This window comes from Vipera berus (assembly GCF_964194415.1).
Source record: "Vipera berus genome assembly, chromosome: Z".
Taxonomy (NCBI): Eukaryota; Metazoa; Chordata; class Lepidosauria; order Squamata; family Viperidae; genus Vipera; species Vipera berus.
In genome coordinates, this window is record NC_138205.1 from 43784824 (window position 1) to 43802326 (window position 17503).

Here is a 17503-nt window from a genome sequence, read left to right on the forward strand (position 1 = left end):
TAGCTATGCCGAGATGGCAGAAACAAAGCTCTTTTGCTTTTGGATGTTTTGAAATTGCAATTTTGATTTTATAATTTGATCTGGCTGGGTTGATTGTTGGGTGGCTGACCTTATCCCCAGCAACTGTAAATAGGGTATAGGGAAGATTGAGCTGTTCCCCCCACCTCCCATATAATTTGCTTCTAGTGTCTAGTTATTGTGGAATATTTCTTCCAACCCTGCTGTCTTTGGGTAGAAAGTTGGATTAGATGACCTTTGATTGTTTCCAAATCTGCAAACAACCATCTGATACAACAGTTGTAGTTATTGGGGGGGGAGGAATGCGGTTTTCTCATCCCCCACATAGATCAACTGACAGAAGCTGGAATGGGGTGGCCCAGCATTTTTATACTTTCTTTCAGCTATTGAATCTACCAAACAATACTTCAGAAGCCAATGTCACTTTCACAATTTCTTACCACTTTTTCCTAAAAGATCGCTCATGTTCAACATCCTTCAGGGAACTTCCTGCATTAATGGTGTCTAATTTATAAACTATTAATGCTCTCATGTCTCTAAATTAACTGGATGAAGTGGTGCATAATAGGGCAAAATTTTGTCAACAGAGCTACCTCAAAAGGGATAACTTACAGAACCTGTTATTCCTGAGGGATGAAATTTGGGAAATTTGTGATTACTTTAGCAGGGTCTGGCTGCTGTTGCAGTCACATGATCCTTGTTTTCAACATTCTGTGAATTTCCTAGCTATTCCTATGAGCCCTCCCTCCCTTCAACACATAGCAGCAGTGGGAGGGAGGACAAACACAGTGGAAGGAAGTCATGCATACTTTTCTCACCCCATTCTCTCCAAGCCTTCCTCAACCTGTGTGGTACCTCTTGCAGACCTCCATGTACTGACTGTAACTTATCCCATCCTTTCACATGCCCTCTCCAACCCCACCCCACATAGCACACCCCTGTGACCCCCCCGTACTCCTATCAGTCTGCATCACCCTCGCACTACTCAACTTGCATAGATTTATCATGCGCCCCAGTGCACTTTTCCTGACCCATGCTACTCATTCACATATTCTCCCAACCTACAAAGAATCTCTCAGAACCCTTCGTAACCCTTGCTACTTCCCCAACCCATGTGATACTTGTTGCACCTACCCACACACCCTTCCTGACCCATGCCACCACCCACATGCGCCATCCCTAACCTGGCTATTTCCCCAGCAGTCAGTTTTCTGTCTGCTGGCCTTGCACTTGCAAAGAAAATGGGGAAGCTGGCGGGAGGGGAGGGGTGGAGTGGAGTTTTGGATGCTCCCTGGCAGCTTGCTAGCTTCCCACAAGGATATTCAATGGGGAAGGGGATAGGAAGTCAGAATCATTGTCACTCCCACAGAATAAGTCCCATCTTGATGGAGGCAAAATCAAAACAAATATTAAAAGTGAATTGTTTGTTTTTAGATCTAGTTCAGCTCATTCTGTGCAAGTGCTTTTCTATTCTCCCTATACCCCTCCTATCTGTATTATTATACTGAATTTCTTTGCCCGCATACCTTGTAAACAGGCAGTAGTGATGGGATTCCACCTACCATGGGATCATTGTACAACTATGGCAAATCAATCTGATCTAATTCAGAAATAAGCTTGGGTTTCTATCTGATATGCCATCCTGAGTTCCTTGGTAGAAAAAATAGTTTTTAATATCTAGAAAGCCTTATCTGCGTGTTTTCTCTTTTCATCTCCTCCCCTTTCCCTCAAAACAGAGGATCCATTGATAAGATCACGGATGACACGTCTGTACATGAGTATCAACAACTTCACTGTTCTCTCCGAGGATGAGAAAATTGTGTGACTTGCAGAACGCTGATTTGGAGCAGAGTCTTCCTGCCATTGTTTCCTCATTTTCACACTCTCCAGGGTTTTCTCCACATTATTTTTCTTCCGAGAGAAGAAGGACCATTTCTGATGTGCGACGAACCTTCTGCCTCTTTGTGACTTTTGACCTTCTGTTCATCTCACTCCTCTGGATAATTGAATTGAATGTGAGTCGAAAAGTTGGTTTTTGCAAGTAAGGTTTTCTCTCCTGACCCCCTTCCCTCTCCCCTATTACACTCAAATAATTAGGGAAATAAAAGTTTCCCCAGAGAAACTACTGCAGTGGATAAAATGCAATGCATCTATTGGAGTTGCCTGTCCCTGTATTGGGTAAACAATTGCCCAGGCTAACAGTAGTGACCTAGACAATTTCAAAATTCTGTTTGGAGTCTATTCTCTGTGGCATCCTGCTACTGTGCTGATATCAGCCTGAGTTATGCTCCACTAGGATATCATCTTAGGAACACAGCTATTTTTTATTATTATTATTTTAATTCCATTTATATCCCGCCCTTCTCCGAAGACTCAGGGCGGCTTACAAGCTTAGCAGTAGCCTTCATTCTATGTATATGCCTGCTTATTAGGGCTTTCACACACACCCCAAGCGGCATTATTACAAAGTCAGCTTAATTGCCCCCAACAATCTGGGTCCTCATTTTACCTACCTCGGAAGGATGGAAGGCTGAGTCAACCTTGAAGTACTAGGGCTTGTATGAATGCTTGTTAGTTGCCAATTTCTGTTTGCAAGTTGTTTTCATCGTAGGGGATAAGAGTAAAAACAAAGGTTCATTGGATTTTTTGTCTGATTGCCTGGTCTTTTCAGCTTTAAATATAAACCATAAAAGAGGCTGAGTTGAACCTGCAAGTTTTTAATTTCACTTAACTAGTAAACCTGCCTGGGACAAATAGAGTAATGACTAATCTCTTGGAACTGTTCTAATTGTTGGGCATAGAAGCAAAGCTACTTCATTTCTCCACCTATAAACAAACCTACACATATCAATGCTATTGTGTGGTGAGGTAATGACCTGGATGAATTACTCTGTTTACACATTATGCTATAATAGAAACCAATTTGATTTTAAAGAAAAACGTTCCTTCCTAGTTACAAATATGTTCCAATTGGTTCCTCAGAGCATTTGAAAAAAACTACTCTCTATAGAAGTAATATTATACTCTTGCTCATCTGCAGCAGTTAGTACTATAAACATACAACTTTCAGCAATTCTTCTAACCTGGGACCTTCTTAATCTGTTGGCCAAGGGTCCAGGGGAAATGGAGTTGTAGTCCAGCATATCTAAAGGGTAATGATTGTATTGAAGATATACTACAAGTTCTGAACCAAAGTTTAAGTATAATTTAGTTTACAGGATACATTTTAACAATATTGGTAGTAAATAAAACATTTCTCAATATAGCATATCAAGAAGAAATAGAGTCATTGGAAGTGGAAACAACCATATGACAGAAATGCAATGGTTTGGTCACTTCACTCTACCCTTTTCTCATGCAATATGTCTGTATTCCACAGTAGGAACCATTGTGAGAAAATAGCTGAAATGCAGTAAGTTATACATCTCTTGAATGCCACTCTATTTTAGATTTGGAAACCACAACTTCTTTAACAGACCAATGAGCAGAGATTCATCATATGGCCACCGATTCACTCTGTTTCCTAGCTTTCAAAGGATTAGAAAGGAAAGGAAGCAATGAAAAGCCTAAATACCATATTCACAGGAAATGACACATGATTTTCCTGATAATATTATAGCCTCAAATGAGTCAGTCAGTTTCCCCACAACAGAATGTACAAGTAAAGAAAAGCTGTCTTTCCATTGTATAGAGCAGTTGTTTTAACAATTCAGTCACAAAAACAAATAGAGGGAAGGGAATCTTCACATTCATAAGAACAAATGGAGAGAGAAGAATCTCCAGAATATTTATATCCACTCTAGATAATGGTCCTGAGGGGTTAGGCAATCTAACATCTTACAGATGTTTTCGGGTAGAATTTCTGTAAACACTGACCAAAATAGCAAATGACTTGCATTTGCAGGAGTTATCTAAGTCAATCTTCAGAGACCAAGTATTGTCTAACTCTGGGTTAGGGATTCTTGTAGAGCAGTGTGTTTGTCAACCATGGCAACTTTAAACTGTATGAAATTCAACTAGAATTGCCTAGCCAGCAGACTGGGAAGAAACACTGTTGTAGACGAAAGCGTTTAGAGGTGGAATAGCACATAGTTCAGGACAGTAGTTTTTAGATATGTTTTCCTCTTGACACCTAATAAAAGTAAGATTGCTATTTGCTGGTATGTATTAAATGTTTTAATTTATAGCATAATTTGTTAATAGCTATCCTGGTCTGAATAGTTTTACTAACATCACGTTTTATATTCGTACTATGTGTCTAATGCTTGGTTTATCACTTTTAATATTCATGTTGCATGTTTTTTTTAACTCTCACATCATTGCTTGATACTTATTTGAGAGGTGCAGATCAAACAGGGAGTATTAAGATGAAAAGAGTCTGCCATTGCTGGCAGAATTCAGATGAATATATGATGCTAGACTACAGAACTACACTTCCCCAGCCTGAGGAAACTCCAGGCCAACTAAGAATAATGACCAATAAAGTTCAGGATATTTGAATGGTAGATGATTGGAGAACAAGTAAAATAATTCGGCTCTGCAACAACTCTGGTGGTTCTTCTAGTACAGACATGTCAAACACAAGGCCTGGGGGCCGGATGCGGCCCACGAAGTGGTTTCATGTGGCCCGCAAAGCCATCCTGGAAACAGTGAGGGAACGGCCCCCACTGCCTTGGCCCTGGCCCAGAGACCCTCCTTCTGCCAGAGACCCTCAGATCTGTCCCACTCCTGCCCAGGCCCTCATAGGCACCCTTGATGTGAATGATGTAGAGCTGGCCATGCCCACCCAGTAGGCCATACACACTAGCCACGCCCACCCAGTAGGCCAGGCCACACCCACCCGGCCCCTTGAGGGCAACCGCAATGCTGATGCGGCCCTCAATGAAATTGAGTTTGACACCCCTGTTCTAGTAGTACACTGAAGGTTTGCAGTGTTGTTGAAAATAGTCTGATTCAGTGGAACAATCTGATTGTCCAGAGCCTTTCCCTGATTAGCTACAAATTATGTGCATATTGTTGAAACCTATTTGGGGAAGGTGTATGGATCTGTCTATATCTCTCCCAAATGTTTCTTCCTTTATATATTATAGTCATGTAATAGCAAGATGAGCGGTATATAAATTTAAATACATACATACATACATAAAATAATGAGGCTCGCCTCAGTGACACTGGAGGTTGTGACATGGGATTCTGCCCCTCTGCAAGGAGTGCATCTTCCAGGCTCCATTATGGATTAGTTAGGCCATGAATGTAAGATAGCAGTTCTATCAATATATTACTCAATCACTGTGTTGCTCAGGTGGGGGAAGGGAAGTTTGTTACTACTGTTGGAGCCTTGTTATTTATGGCTCAAGATTGAATTACTGCCATAACAATTCATCTGGAACAAGATCTTATGCAATTGAATGCAAATTTTAAATTATTTATATTTGGCCCAAAAAATTAGTCTTCCTCAGTAGGCCAGTTTATTCACATTGCTTTTAATGCCTTTTATATATAGACTAGTGATTATATCAACAACTTGGCTGATCTGTGATATACTAATCTAAAGATAAAGTTCAAAAGCACTAAAAGTTTATTTCATGTTACTTCTACACAAGAACCTAATCTACTAACAGTCAAGGCAAATTGGTGCCAGATAAGAGCCAACGGACTTAAAGGGGAGCTGGACTTAGGTCTCTTACGAGGGTGTAGTGACCCCAAACTGATGATGTATTGGACCCCCGCCCCACCCTTGGGCTCACCCTGGACATCTCTTATAGCTGCCCTTCCTTGTAGAACCCACCTATCTCTAATTTTCTCAGCAATGTAACAGAAAATATGAGCCCAAATCAGACTGGATTGGAGCTCATTTTAGTTTTATTCATTTTATTCTGCGGAGCTATCCAATACTGCCTAGAAGAAACTTTCTAGAGTGTGTTTTGAACCATTTCAAGCACAATACTTCAAAAAATGTCCTACTCAGGTGCAAAATTGCTGTCCTTGGGCATAAGATGTGCTTTTTAAAAAAAATTTGAAATGTTTCAAGCTTATAGTAATGTGTCATATATTCTGTTTTGAGCGTGAAACAGATGAATTCATCATACTCAAAACATTTTTGTACTCAAAATACAAATTGCCCATTATTTTAAAGCTTTCCTAGTCCAGTGTCTCCAGAAATGTGGGCTTAATGCATGATGAGAGGCTATTCTGTTCTGAATTCTGGGAACAGTAATCCCACCATATCTGGAGGCACCAATTGGGGAAGGCTAAAAAAAAGTTTAAATAAAAGGTAAAGGTTTCCCCTGTCCAGTTGTGTCTGACTCTAGGGTGCGGTGCTCATCTACATTTCCTAGCTGAGAGAGCCAGTATAGTCAGAAGATGCTTCCGTGGTCATGTGGTAAGCATGATTATATGCCGAAGTAAACTTAGATTCTTTCTTCAGCCCATTGGATCTTCACTGAAGTAAAAGCTAATCCAACTCTCTTAATGTCATTTTCTTTATTCTTTACTCTTACTTACTTTCAGACTATCAAAACTATCCAGGTCAATTTAAAGGAAGAAGTCATCTATTACAAGTTTAGAACATCCTTTTTTGACATATTTGTAAGTATTTTATTGCAATTTTTTTTTAAGTAGGCTTTTTTTGCCCGGTCAAAAATAATTTACATGGCTGCTAAATTATTCACATGACTATTAAACATGTAAGCTATTGCATTTTGTAGAATTTCAGATTTTTTCCAAAAACCTTCCTATTATACTGCCAGCAGTTTACATAGTTTCCTATTAATTTATGTCACTCAGAAACAATTGTGTTGTTTTATATTTCTCAGAACTTCATTATTGTTATAAATACTTTGTATGCTCCTTTTTCATTAGCTCTTGGCTTTTTTCCGGTTCTCGGTGCTCCTTCTTGCATATGCTGTTTTTAAACTCCGTCATTGGTGGGTTATAGCGGTAAGAGAAAATTATTTGCAAAATATGCTTAATTATATAACTTCATAGCTTCCAAAGCTGCTCTTGTTAATGAATTTTCTTTTTTCTTTCTCCTTCTCTCCTCTTCATCCCCAAGATCACTACATTGGTGTGCAGCACTTTCTTGATAGTGAAAGTTACCGTCTCAGATGTGAGTTCATGAAAAAAAATGGGTTTCTATCTGAAATTTTGCAGCCACCTTTCTAATGGTTGGAGCAGGTTAAAATATCTTATATTAGCTCATGGGAATTCAGTTCATCATTAAAATTCCAGTGGTGGTAATGGGATTGGAGGTGCAAAAGTGTGCTTACAAATGAAGTACTTTATCCATAACAGCTGATCTTCCAAGATGGTGAATAATAGTCTTTAAGGAATAATTCACCTTCATTAAGCTAACACCCTCCAAATGTGTTACTGTAATTCCCATACACTGTACGTAGTCCATATTTAGTGATTACAGTTGGGACTACTAAGTGAAACTGCAATGGCGCTTATGATCTGATTTCAGCTTTCCTTAGCAAACTTGTAAAAATCATAAATATGAGGATTGATCATAAAGTAACTTTTTCATCACCATCATAACTGCAAACAGTGCTAAATGAGGCAGTCACTATATGAAGTCTAGCTGAGACAGTGGTCATTGTGTCTGAAATGTATGACAATTCTAAGTCCAATCCAACTGGAAAACTATAATAAGTGATCTCCAATTCGTGCCTTGAAATTTATCTCTTTTTTTTTCTTCATGCAACAGCTGCTGACCAAAGGAGCATTTGGCTATCTTCTGCCCATTGTTTCCTTTGTCCTTGCCTGGCTAGAAACATGGTTTTTGGATTTCAAAGTCTTGCCACAGGAGATAGAGGAAGAACAATGTGAGTTTGTTTATCCAGTGAGGGTGGGAATGTCCAATAAGGCTGTTCTTCCACCTATCCTTTAGAGGTAATGCTTCGTCTAACTCTAACCAATCCAATACCAGCAGGGATTTTTGGATTCTGGTGATATATAAATTTGAGAAATAAATGGATACAATTGTTGGAAAATAATGAGCTGGTATGTTTTTTATTATGAGGCACTTAAAAAAAACATTAATAGTAACTTTCACCCTGATGATAGAATCATACGAACTGTTGCTTGACAGGATGTAGGATCCATTTGTTTGTAGTATTTGACAGAAATCTCAATTGCTGGATCAGAGAACAGACAGACCACTATGTTTACCTAAAACTCTTCATCACTGTTTGCTAATCTGAATCGAAAGGACGAAATTATAATTTTCACTCTGATTTGCTTTTTATTCTTACACAGACCTTCCATGAAGGCTATGTCAAGCCTTCATTAGACCAGTCTCTCCTAATTAGGCACTAGATTTTTATCTTTCTCACCAGTGAACAATGAAAAATTGATCGACCTTCCTGCTCTTTCAGCCTGACCTGGACTTCAGTGAAAATTATAATCCCAGTTTGTGAAATAGTCTAATTTCTAAGAAGATTGCTCACTATTTTCAAATGTCATTTCTCCTTTCATTCACTAGGCTTTCTCATGTCATGTGTGGGTTGTGTAGATTGAGCAACAAGTGCCACAAGATAATGACTAAGCCAACCAATTTTTCTTTTCTTTTCAGGGTATGTGGCAGCTCAGGCTGCTGTGTCCAGAGGACCACTCTTTTATTCAGGAGCACTTTCAGATGGCCAGTTCTACTCCCCTCCAGAATCTGTTGCAGGTGACTGATATTTCCTCCTGTCAAACACTTGCTAACTAACCTCCTATATGATGCATTTAAGAATAGGCCTGAAGGAGAACAAGGAAGTTATAAATTCACACATGACATTCACATGATTTCTCTTTTGTGAACTGCAATCCCCTTTGTCTTAATAGCTGATAAGAATATGATAAGGCTCTTTCTCTTGTCTGTTAATAAAAACTCATAAAAGAGCACAGTTTTTACACCCTGGGTATGTTTTAGCACCTATTTCCTAACACACTAGAGTGCTTCCAGCAGGTAAAGTCTGCTATGAACCCCAATTATTATTTACACAGAAAATTGCTCATTGGGCTTTTCACAATTTAGTGTCCAGGCTATACCTAACCTCAACAAAATTAGATGAGGAGAAATTGATGCATGTTTATGGGAACATTTGATTCATGGCATAGAATTATCTAATCTGCAAGTCTTTCTTCACATGAATCACATTTTAGGCCAGCCTCCTTTCAGTTGTAAGACAAACCATTAGTTCATTCAGGAACCAAGAAGGATTAGTTTTTCTTAGGGTTAGCAGTTTTTATATCTCAATATGTTCTAAAAGCAAACTCATGACTAAGTAACCCACTGGAATTTAAATATTTAGAGTATATAACAGGAAATACCTAGAGTTTTCTCTTTTGTTTTGTTGTTTCCCCAGAATGGTTGGGATTGTCAAGGAATTCTAGATCTAGAAATGCTTCTTCCTACTTTACACATAATACTTTACACATAATATCCTAACTTGTAACTTTTTTTTATATCTAATGCAGGATCAGATGAGTCAGATGAAGAAGTTATGGGGAAAAGGGCAGTAACTGATGAGGTATGCCTCAATAGAACCCTTGGGGCTGTCATATTTTGGAATATATTTTTCTGTTTTCATGTAATGTATGCTAGTATGGTTTACAATAAATCTATTTGTGTTGGACGTCCCATCTAAATTGCACAATGGAACTGAAATAGAAGCAAAAATTTAGTCAAGCAAGAGTACAGTAGTGGGCAGCAACCCATAATAGTAATGGAAAAGAATCAGGTGTCATTTAATAATGCCACCTCATCCATCTATCTATTCTGCTTTGAAAATGTATTAAATTGCTTTATTCATCTTTTCAATTCATACACAGCTAAAAAAATGTGATGGGTTTCTAAAATATCCAAGGAAATACTGCCCAGGACAGGTGCTCAAATGTATTCGTGGGTTCTATTCTGAGATATCTCAGCATTTATCACAGATAGATGTTTATCCAAACACCGTGCTTGGAAGATCCTCCAGAATAGTCACAATGATCAGATGTTATATCTGCTTATATCAAATGTGCAACTGTTTTCTGTAGGTCTGCAAACAGTATATTAAAATTATATTTTATTTATATTAACTTCATACAAATTTTGTAAGTAGGGTAGTATCTTACTTCTCCTTGGAGAAACCCATGGCTTTCAGAAAAATCTGAAAACTCTTCTGTTTTTTGACGAATATGCCTCCCTAAAGCACAGCATCAAAGCTTTTATCAGGGGTTGAATATTTCCTGCAGAAATTTCAACAGTCACTATGCATCCTAGACCATGGGTATCCCAACCTTTTGGCTTGCCTGAACCATATTGAAAGAAGAGGAATTGTCTTGGGCTGCATATAAAATATATAATATACATAATGTATATAAACCACACAATCGTGTTAAAAGTTTATGATTTTGTGGGGCTGCATAATAGACCACTGGATGGACATGCCTATGCTAGACTTATTAGAAAAATCCATTTGTCTCTTGTTCTTGTTTCTTGCTATCCACCAGGGGGCAGAATTATTCTGTCTAATTTCTACCAACTTCTCAAAGAAGCTCTATAGTTTTTGGTATAATCGTAGCATGCTGGTCCTTTTTGTGATATGGACTAATGCTTTGTATTTGCCTCCCTGAATGAGTAAGGTTTTTTTAGTATTGGGAGAAATAAAATAGCAGCGATGGTAGGATGGTGCTGATTTAGATTGGGAGAGGGAGCTTTTGAAAAATGTGTATGGCATAAAGGCTGGGTTTGCTAATTCAGTCTTACTGTTGAAGCTGTAGGTGTGACACCTCAATTTTTTTAAAAAAGTCATGTGACTATGGTAATAATATTTTAAATGATCATATGGTTAGTGTTCTGTTTTCAAGGAAACCCCCACTTATATTTAAAAGATTTTGCAGTAAGTAAAATATTTGACATGACAGGACGCTTGTTTGGGTATATTTATATGATATCCAAAAATATTAATGTGAGGCATGGAAATCACATAAAATCCAGAATAGGTTTCAAGCCTCTCCAAACAGTACTACTGAATATTTGTGGAAAGATTGCTGAAAATTAACAAATATTTAACTCACTGAAAATAAAATAAAGAAGGCAGACATTTTTTTCACCTCATATAACCTGGGGAAGGGAGAGAGATTATCCTTAAACTCAGTTTGAATTTTGGATAAAATTTGGCTGTTTGGAGATAAAAAAATAAATAAAACTGTTATTTATAACTTAGAATAAATACAACAAAAGTTTTCATTTATTTATTAAATTTATATGTTTATATCCATCTTACTATCCAAAGCAACTCTGGGCAGTTTGGTTCCTTCCCACCAAAGGTTAAAAAAATAGCCAAATCTTCAAACCAGGGAAGACAAGAAGAAAGACAGGTGATTGCAAATTATCTCCACTGTACAGACACTCAGCCCAGATTACAGTCCTAGCTTGTCAAAACATGACAGTTTCTGGCTTTTAAAAGAGTACCAAACTCCTAAAACCAATCAGCCTGACATCAGTACCTGAGAAGATCTTGGAAAAGATAATCAAGCAACAAATCTGTGAACACCTAGAAGCAAACAAGATTGTAACCAGTAGCCAACATGGGTTGGTCAAAAACAAATCATATCAAACAAATCTTATTTCATTCTTCAACAAAGCGACCAAATTAGTTAATCAGTGAAATGCTGTGGACATAGTATACTTAAATTTCAGTAAAGCATTTGATAAAGTAGACTACAACCTACATGGATTTGTAACTGGCTGACAAATTGTATTCAACATGTCCTCTACGGAACTACATCTATATGGAGGGAGGTAAGCAGCGGAGTACCCCAAGGTTCCATTTTAGGCCAAGTATTCTTCAATATCTTTGTAAATGATCTAGATGAGGGAATTGAAGGGGAATTCATCAAATTTGCAGATGACACTAAACTGGCAGAAATAGTCAACATCCCAGAAGACAAGCTTAAGTTCCAAAGAGATCTTAACAAACTTGGGCCTTGTCTAATGCAACGAAATTCAATATAGATAAAAATAAGGTTTTACCCTTTGATAAGAAAAACCAACTGTATCAGTATAGATTAGGCGAAACTTAGCTTAATGTCAGTGACTGTGAGAGGGATCTTGGAGTCCTAGTGGACAATCACTTAAATATGAGCCAACAGTGTCGGGCAGATAGCCAAAAAAGCCAATGCAATCCTAGGCTGCATTAACAGAGGAACAGAATCAAGATTACGTGAAGTTCTAATACTGCTTTACAAAGCCTTAGTAAGACCACACTTTGAATACTGCATCCATTTCTGGTCACCACAATACAAAAAAGATGTTGAGACTCTTGAAAGAGTGCACAGAAAAGCAAAAAAAAAAAAAAGATTAGGGAGCTGGAGGCTAAAACATACAGAGAACAGTTACAGGAATTGGGTATGTTTAGTCTAATGAAGGACTAGGGGAGACATGATAGCACTGTTCTAATATTTGAGCGGCTCCTACAAAGACAAGGGGATCAAACTATTTTCCAAAGCACCAAAAGGCAGGGTAAGAAACAATGGTTGGGAACTATCCAAGGAGAGAAGCATCCTAGAACTAAAGGAGAAGTTTCCTAATGTTGAGAGCAATTAAATAAAGGAATAGCTTGCTTTCAGAGGTGGGTACTCCATCACTGAAGGCTTCCAAAAAGAGACTGGGCAGTCATTTGTCTGAAATGATATAGGGTCTTCTGCTTGAGTAGGGGGTTGGACTAGAAGACCTCCAGCTCTATTTTGTATTGTACATTCTTGTTTTCAAGAAAGCTGATTTTTATACTGATTCAATAGACAACAGTTTCATCTTTCATTCATCTTTAAATGATACCTGTCAGTAGAATTTGATTACTTTGACCTCGGGAACAGCATGGGGGGGATACAGAATGCAGATGGTAAATAAAAGGATGTCTGTTTCGTGCTGTGCATAGCCAAGAGTATCTCCTGGTATCATACTAGATTAAGTTAAGTCTTGATCTAATGAACTTGAGATAGCAGCATCTGCTGAATTTAAAAAGAATTATATGTAGCTAAGCTGTGTTTCCTATTTTGGCCTAGGAGAGAGAATATGTCCGACAAGGCAAAGTAGCAATGGAGGTGATGGATCAGATCTTAGCCCAAGAAGAAAACTGGATTTTTGAGAAATGCACAGTAAGTCTATAGTTTTGAGTAACTACTGGCTACAAATCCTAGAACCAGTCATGTCACCTGGGAATGGCACTATTTGATTTAGAAAAAGCAGTGCTGAAGTTTTGTGATGCTTTCCAGTATCAAAGATTGCTGATGCTCCCTGTGTTGCTATGGTATTACCTGGTGCAGGATCAATACTATCATTCTTGCATCGAGACCTCTCAAATACGTTTTAATAAGGACTCGATATCCTATATCCACCTGTCTCTTTGGTTTCAGTTTTTATGAATTTGCTGTAGAGCAAAATTTAAGTTAAAAATGATAATGAGGATCTGCTAAATAATTTGAGGGAGAGAAAGTTTCTTCCCAGTTGCTGCTCAACACCAGGAGGCAGCATTTTCTGCTCATCCTGCATTCTAAATTGAGAAAAGGAAGAAGTTGGATCATGCAGACCCAACAATTGTACCAGAGGGGGAGAATGCTCGTGTAGAATGTATGGTTTCATGTAGGCTATGTAAGGCTTTTGCAGGATTCTGTTTCACAGAAGTAAAATCTGAGTGTAACTGGCTATAATAAATATTTATCAAAGCAAAATAAGGATAGCAGTAGCATAGCACTTATAGGGACGCGGTGGCTCATTAGGTTAGGACGCTGAGCTTGTCGATCAGAAGGTCGGCAGTTTGGCGGGTTTAATCCCAAGTGCCGCGTAACAGAGTGAGCGCCTGTTACTTGTCCCAGCTTCTGCCAACCTAGCAGTTCGAAAGCACGTAAAAATGCAAGTAGAAGGACCACTACGGTGGGAAGGTAACAGCGTTCCATGCGCCTTTGGCGTCTAGTCATGCCAGTCACATGACCACGGAGACGTCCTCGGACAAGCACTGGCTCTTCAGCTTTGAAACGGAGATGAGCACCGGCCCCTAGAGTTGGAAACGACTAGCACACATGTGCGGGGGAACCTTTACCTTTAGCATAGCACTTAGACTTATATACCACTTCATAATGCTTTACAATACTCTGAGAAGTTTACAACTTCAGCATATTGCCCCCAACAATCTGGGTCCTCATTTTACCAACCTCAGAAAGATGATGAGTTAACCTTGAGCCGGTCAGGATTGAACTCCTGGCTGTGGGCAGAATTTCCCTGCAATACAGCATTCTAAGTGCACCATCAGAGATATACAGTATATAATGGGTTAACAGTCACAGTTTATCTCAATTCACTTGGCACTAAATTCTTGATGGAAGAGCAAAACATTCCTGTGGATACAGTGGATATAAAAAGCCTATACACCTTTGTTAAAATGACAGGTTTTGGAGATGTAACAAGAAATCAAACTAAGATTAATCACTTGAGAATTTTGTCCACCTTGAATACAACATATAAGCTGGACAATTCAATTAAAAAATTGAAGTCTTTCAGGAGGAAAAAATAAAAAACTTAATTTGGTTGCATAAGTATATGCACCCTTTTATAAGTAGGTATGTGGCTGTGTTTAGAAATAACCAGTGATATTCAGATTGATATTAAATAGTAGTCAGTACACCTCTGCCATCAATTAAAATGACTCTGATCAAGCCATATAAGATTTAGCTGTTCTATTAGGATTTTTCTGATTTTACTCAGTTGCCTCTTACAGCCAAAACTATGGTCTCCAAAGAGCTTACAATGCAATGAAGAGATTAATTATTGGAAAGGTATCATTCAGGACAAAGGTTCAAAAAAATTCACACATTGGATATACCATGGGACACAGTGAAGACTGTCATCAACAAGTAGAGAAAATATGACACACCAGTGACATTACCAAGAACTAGATGTCCTCCAAAGAAAGCACAACAAGAAAATTATCTGAGGAGCTGTCAAGAGGCCTACAGCAGTATTAAAGGAGCTGCAGGAATTTCTGACAAGGATTGATTCTGTAATACATATGACAACAATCTTCTGTATTTGCCATATGCCTGAGCTGTGGGATAGGGTGGCAAGAAGGAAGCCTTTTTTTACAAAGAAAACTATCCAAGCCTGGCTATATTTTCCAAAACCTACAGTACATCAAGTTTGACAAAAGCATGTTGCAAAATGTATTACAGTCTGATGAGACCAAGGTTGACCTTTATGGCCATAGTTCCAAAAAGTATGTTTGGTGCAAAAACAACACTGAACCATCAATAATACACAATACCACATTTAAGCATGAAGGTGGGATTTTCATGCTTTGATGCTGCTTTTCTTCAGTTGAAACGGGCTTTAGTCAAGATGGAGGAATTATGAATAGTTCCAAATATCAGTCAATTTTGGCACAAAGCCTTCAGGCTTCTGCTAAAATGCTGAAGATGAAGAGGAATAACACCTTTACAACAAGGACTCAAATCATATCTCCAAATCAACAAAAGGATGGATTCATTAGAAGAAAAAGTTTTGGAAGAGCCCAGCCAGAGCCCAAACCTGAATCCAAATGAAACTGTGGGGTGACCTGAAGGAGGAGATTCCCCATGCAATCTTAACAGATTTGGAGCGCTTTTGCAAAGAAGAATGGGCAAAGATTCCCAAGGTAAGATGTGCCATGCTGATGGGCTCCCACCCCAAAATGCTGTCATTTTTTATTGAACGCTGTCATAAAATCAAAAGGTCTTTCAACAAAATAATTAGTGTGAGGGTATGCACACTCATACAGTCATGTTTTTGTAAGTTCTTTTGTTTTTTTTCTCCCTGAATTCAGTTTATTTTTCAATTGACTTGTACATCTTATATCTTATGTTAGAGATAGAAAAATTCTAAAGTTATTTAATTTGGTCTGTTTTTTTCCCCATCTCAAAACCCTGGCATTTTACCAGGGTTATATAGACATTTTATATCCACTGTAAGCCGTAGTTTAAATAGTTATACCTAGTCCCTGTTTTTTGTACTTCTGTTGATCCACTACAGCCTCTGAGATTAACCAAGAATGCTGTCTTAAGTAATTCATCTGTTGCAAAATTAGGCCAGCCAGGGCATATACTCAGAGGCTTCTTGGTGGCTTCACTCTGAACTGGGTGCTGAGTGCTCCCTGGGCTAGATAATTTACAGAAGCAGTGTAAGTTGTTAGACTGGTGGTTGGTGAATCAGGTAGACAAGCTAGTATAACTTTGTGAAGGGTCAAGCCTTGGAGCCAACTCAGTTAATAAATAAGTGGTGGATGAGACGGGTTAGTGCTGCAATCCTCAAAATTTTCAGTAAGAGAACAAATGTTGAACTCATGTGACTTTAATATCTCTTGTGCAGGAGTTCGGGGATACAGTTCATTTTCTCGAAATGCCATTCTATGGCAAGGTTTTCATCCTAAAGGTAAGGTGCCTTTCAGCTTCCTTCTAAGCTTTCCATCCATTTTTTCTCTCCTTTTTTACACCTTTTTTGAAAGTGGAGGGAGCAGAATGGGCAGATACAATCTATGTTTTGAAAGAGATGCTTTTTGAGTGACTGGAGGGGAATATACTGTGGGGCAATAGCTTGCTGCCCTGTGCTACACGTATTTCTTTTTTGTGTCCAGCCGGTATTTCATTCTTTCCAGCTCTTCTCCCAATAGTGTTGTTTGTTTGAGAGATTTTAAATTGGGGTATGGAGATATTTCAACTCCCATCAGACCTGGCTTACGTGATTATCAGTTAGGTATGAGATGAGTTGGAACTTCACAACCTCTGAGGATCACATGAGTCTCAAATGAATATTTCTTTTAATTATTGTTTTAGTGAGTGTGAAAGATGTGCCACTAAATGAAAATTATTTTTCCAGACTTGGGGTGTTTGAGCTCATCCTTCAATTTCCACTGACTAGTTAATTTTACCCTATGTTACAAGTGTTTCTGGGGGAAGAGACTCTGCAGTGTAACCTGTGTCCCTCATTTGCAGGCTATTCTACAATGTCCGGCTGAGTTAGTATACCAGGAGCTGATTCTCCAACCAGAGAAGATGGTCTTATGGAATAAAACTTTGCTAGCATGCCACGTAAGTCTTTCCAGACAGACTTATGACTAAACGTTATTCTTCACTTATCACTAACATTATTTGTAGTATTTTTATCTCTCTAATATCCCAAGCTGAAATTCTGTACTTATATGTGGCTCTTCTTGCTGAGAACTGTTATCTTCAGGGAATGATTGAGAGAGGAAGAGGGATGATTTCTAGCCTTTTAGGTTTCTTATTTTATTTTGGGCTTTTCTTTTCAATTGTTATTAATCAGAACTGCAGCATACTTGTTCATCCTTTTGTTTGCTAAAGACACTTTTGCTATTTGATGACACTTGCATGAGCATTTCACATTAGGATTGAAAGGTTCAAAAAAACAGATTCCCCCCCCTCCGCCCAGTTAATGCATAATTTATATTTTTTAAAATAAATC

General features: G+C 38.4%; 2 protein-coding genes across 6 annotated transcripts in view; one reads left to right on the forward strand and one right to left on the reverse strand.

The window, feature by feature from the left end:
- The window catches only part of MIEN1 (migration and invasion enhancer 1), a 443636-nt gene that overhangs the window by 243051 nt on the left and 183082 nt on the right, over positions 1 to 17503 (reverse strand). The gene's annotated exons all lie outside the window — the stretch shown is intronic.
- Positions 1 to 17503, forward strand: part of STARD3 (StAR related lipid transfer domain containing 3) — a 37251-nt gene that overhangs the window by 6496 nt on the left and 13252 nt on the right. For 3 of the 4 annotated variants that reach the window (XR_014028712.1, XM_081346461.1, XM_081346460.1), the window contains exons 2-11: positions 1755 to 2033; positions 6529 to 6606; positions 6880 to 6957; positions 7073 to 7126; positions 7727 to 7844; positions 8594 to 8692; positions 9484 to 9536; positions 13060 to 13152; positions 16391 to 16453; positions 17014 to 17109. Coding sequence is in view for 3 of the 4 variants with exons in the window: in XM_081346461.1 (XP_081202587.1) it covers positions 1827 to 2033; positions 6529 to 6606; positions 6880 to 6957; positions 7073 to 7126; positions 7727 to 7844; positions 8594 to 8692; positions 9484 to 9536; positions 13060 to 13152; positions 16391 to 16453; positions 17014 to 17109 (939 nt within the window). In the remaining variant the exon portion in view is untranslated. The remainder of the gene's footprint in view (positions 1 to 1754; positions 2034 to 6528; positions 6607 to 6879; positions 6958 to 7072; positions 7127 to 7726; positions 7845 to 8593; positions 8693 to 9483; positions 9537 to 13059; positions 13153 to 16390; positions 16454 to 17013; positions 17110 to 17503) is intronic. The other variant, XM_081346462.1, reaches the window with a different exon arrangement.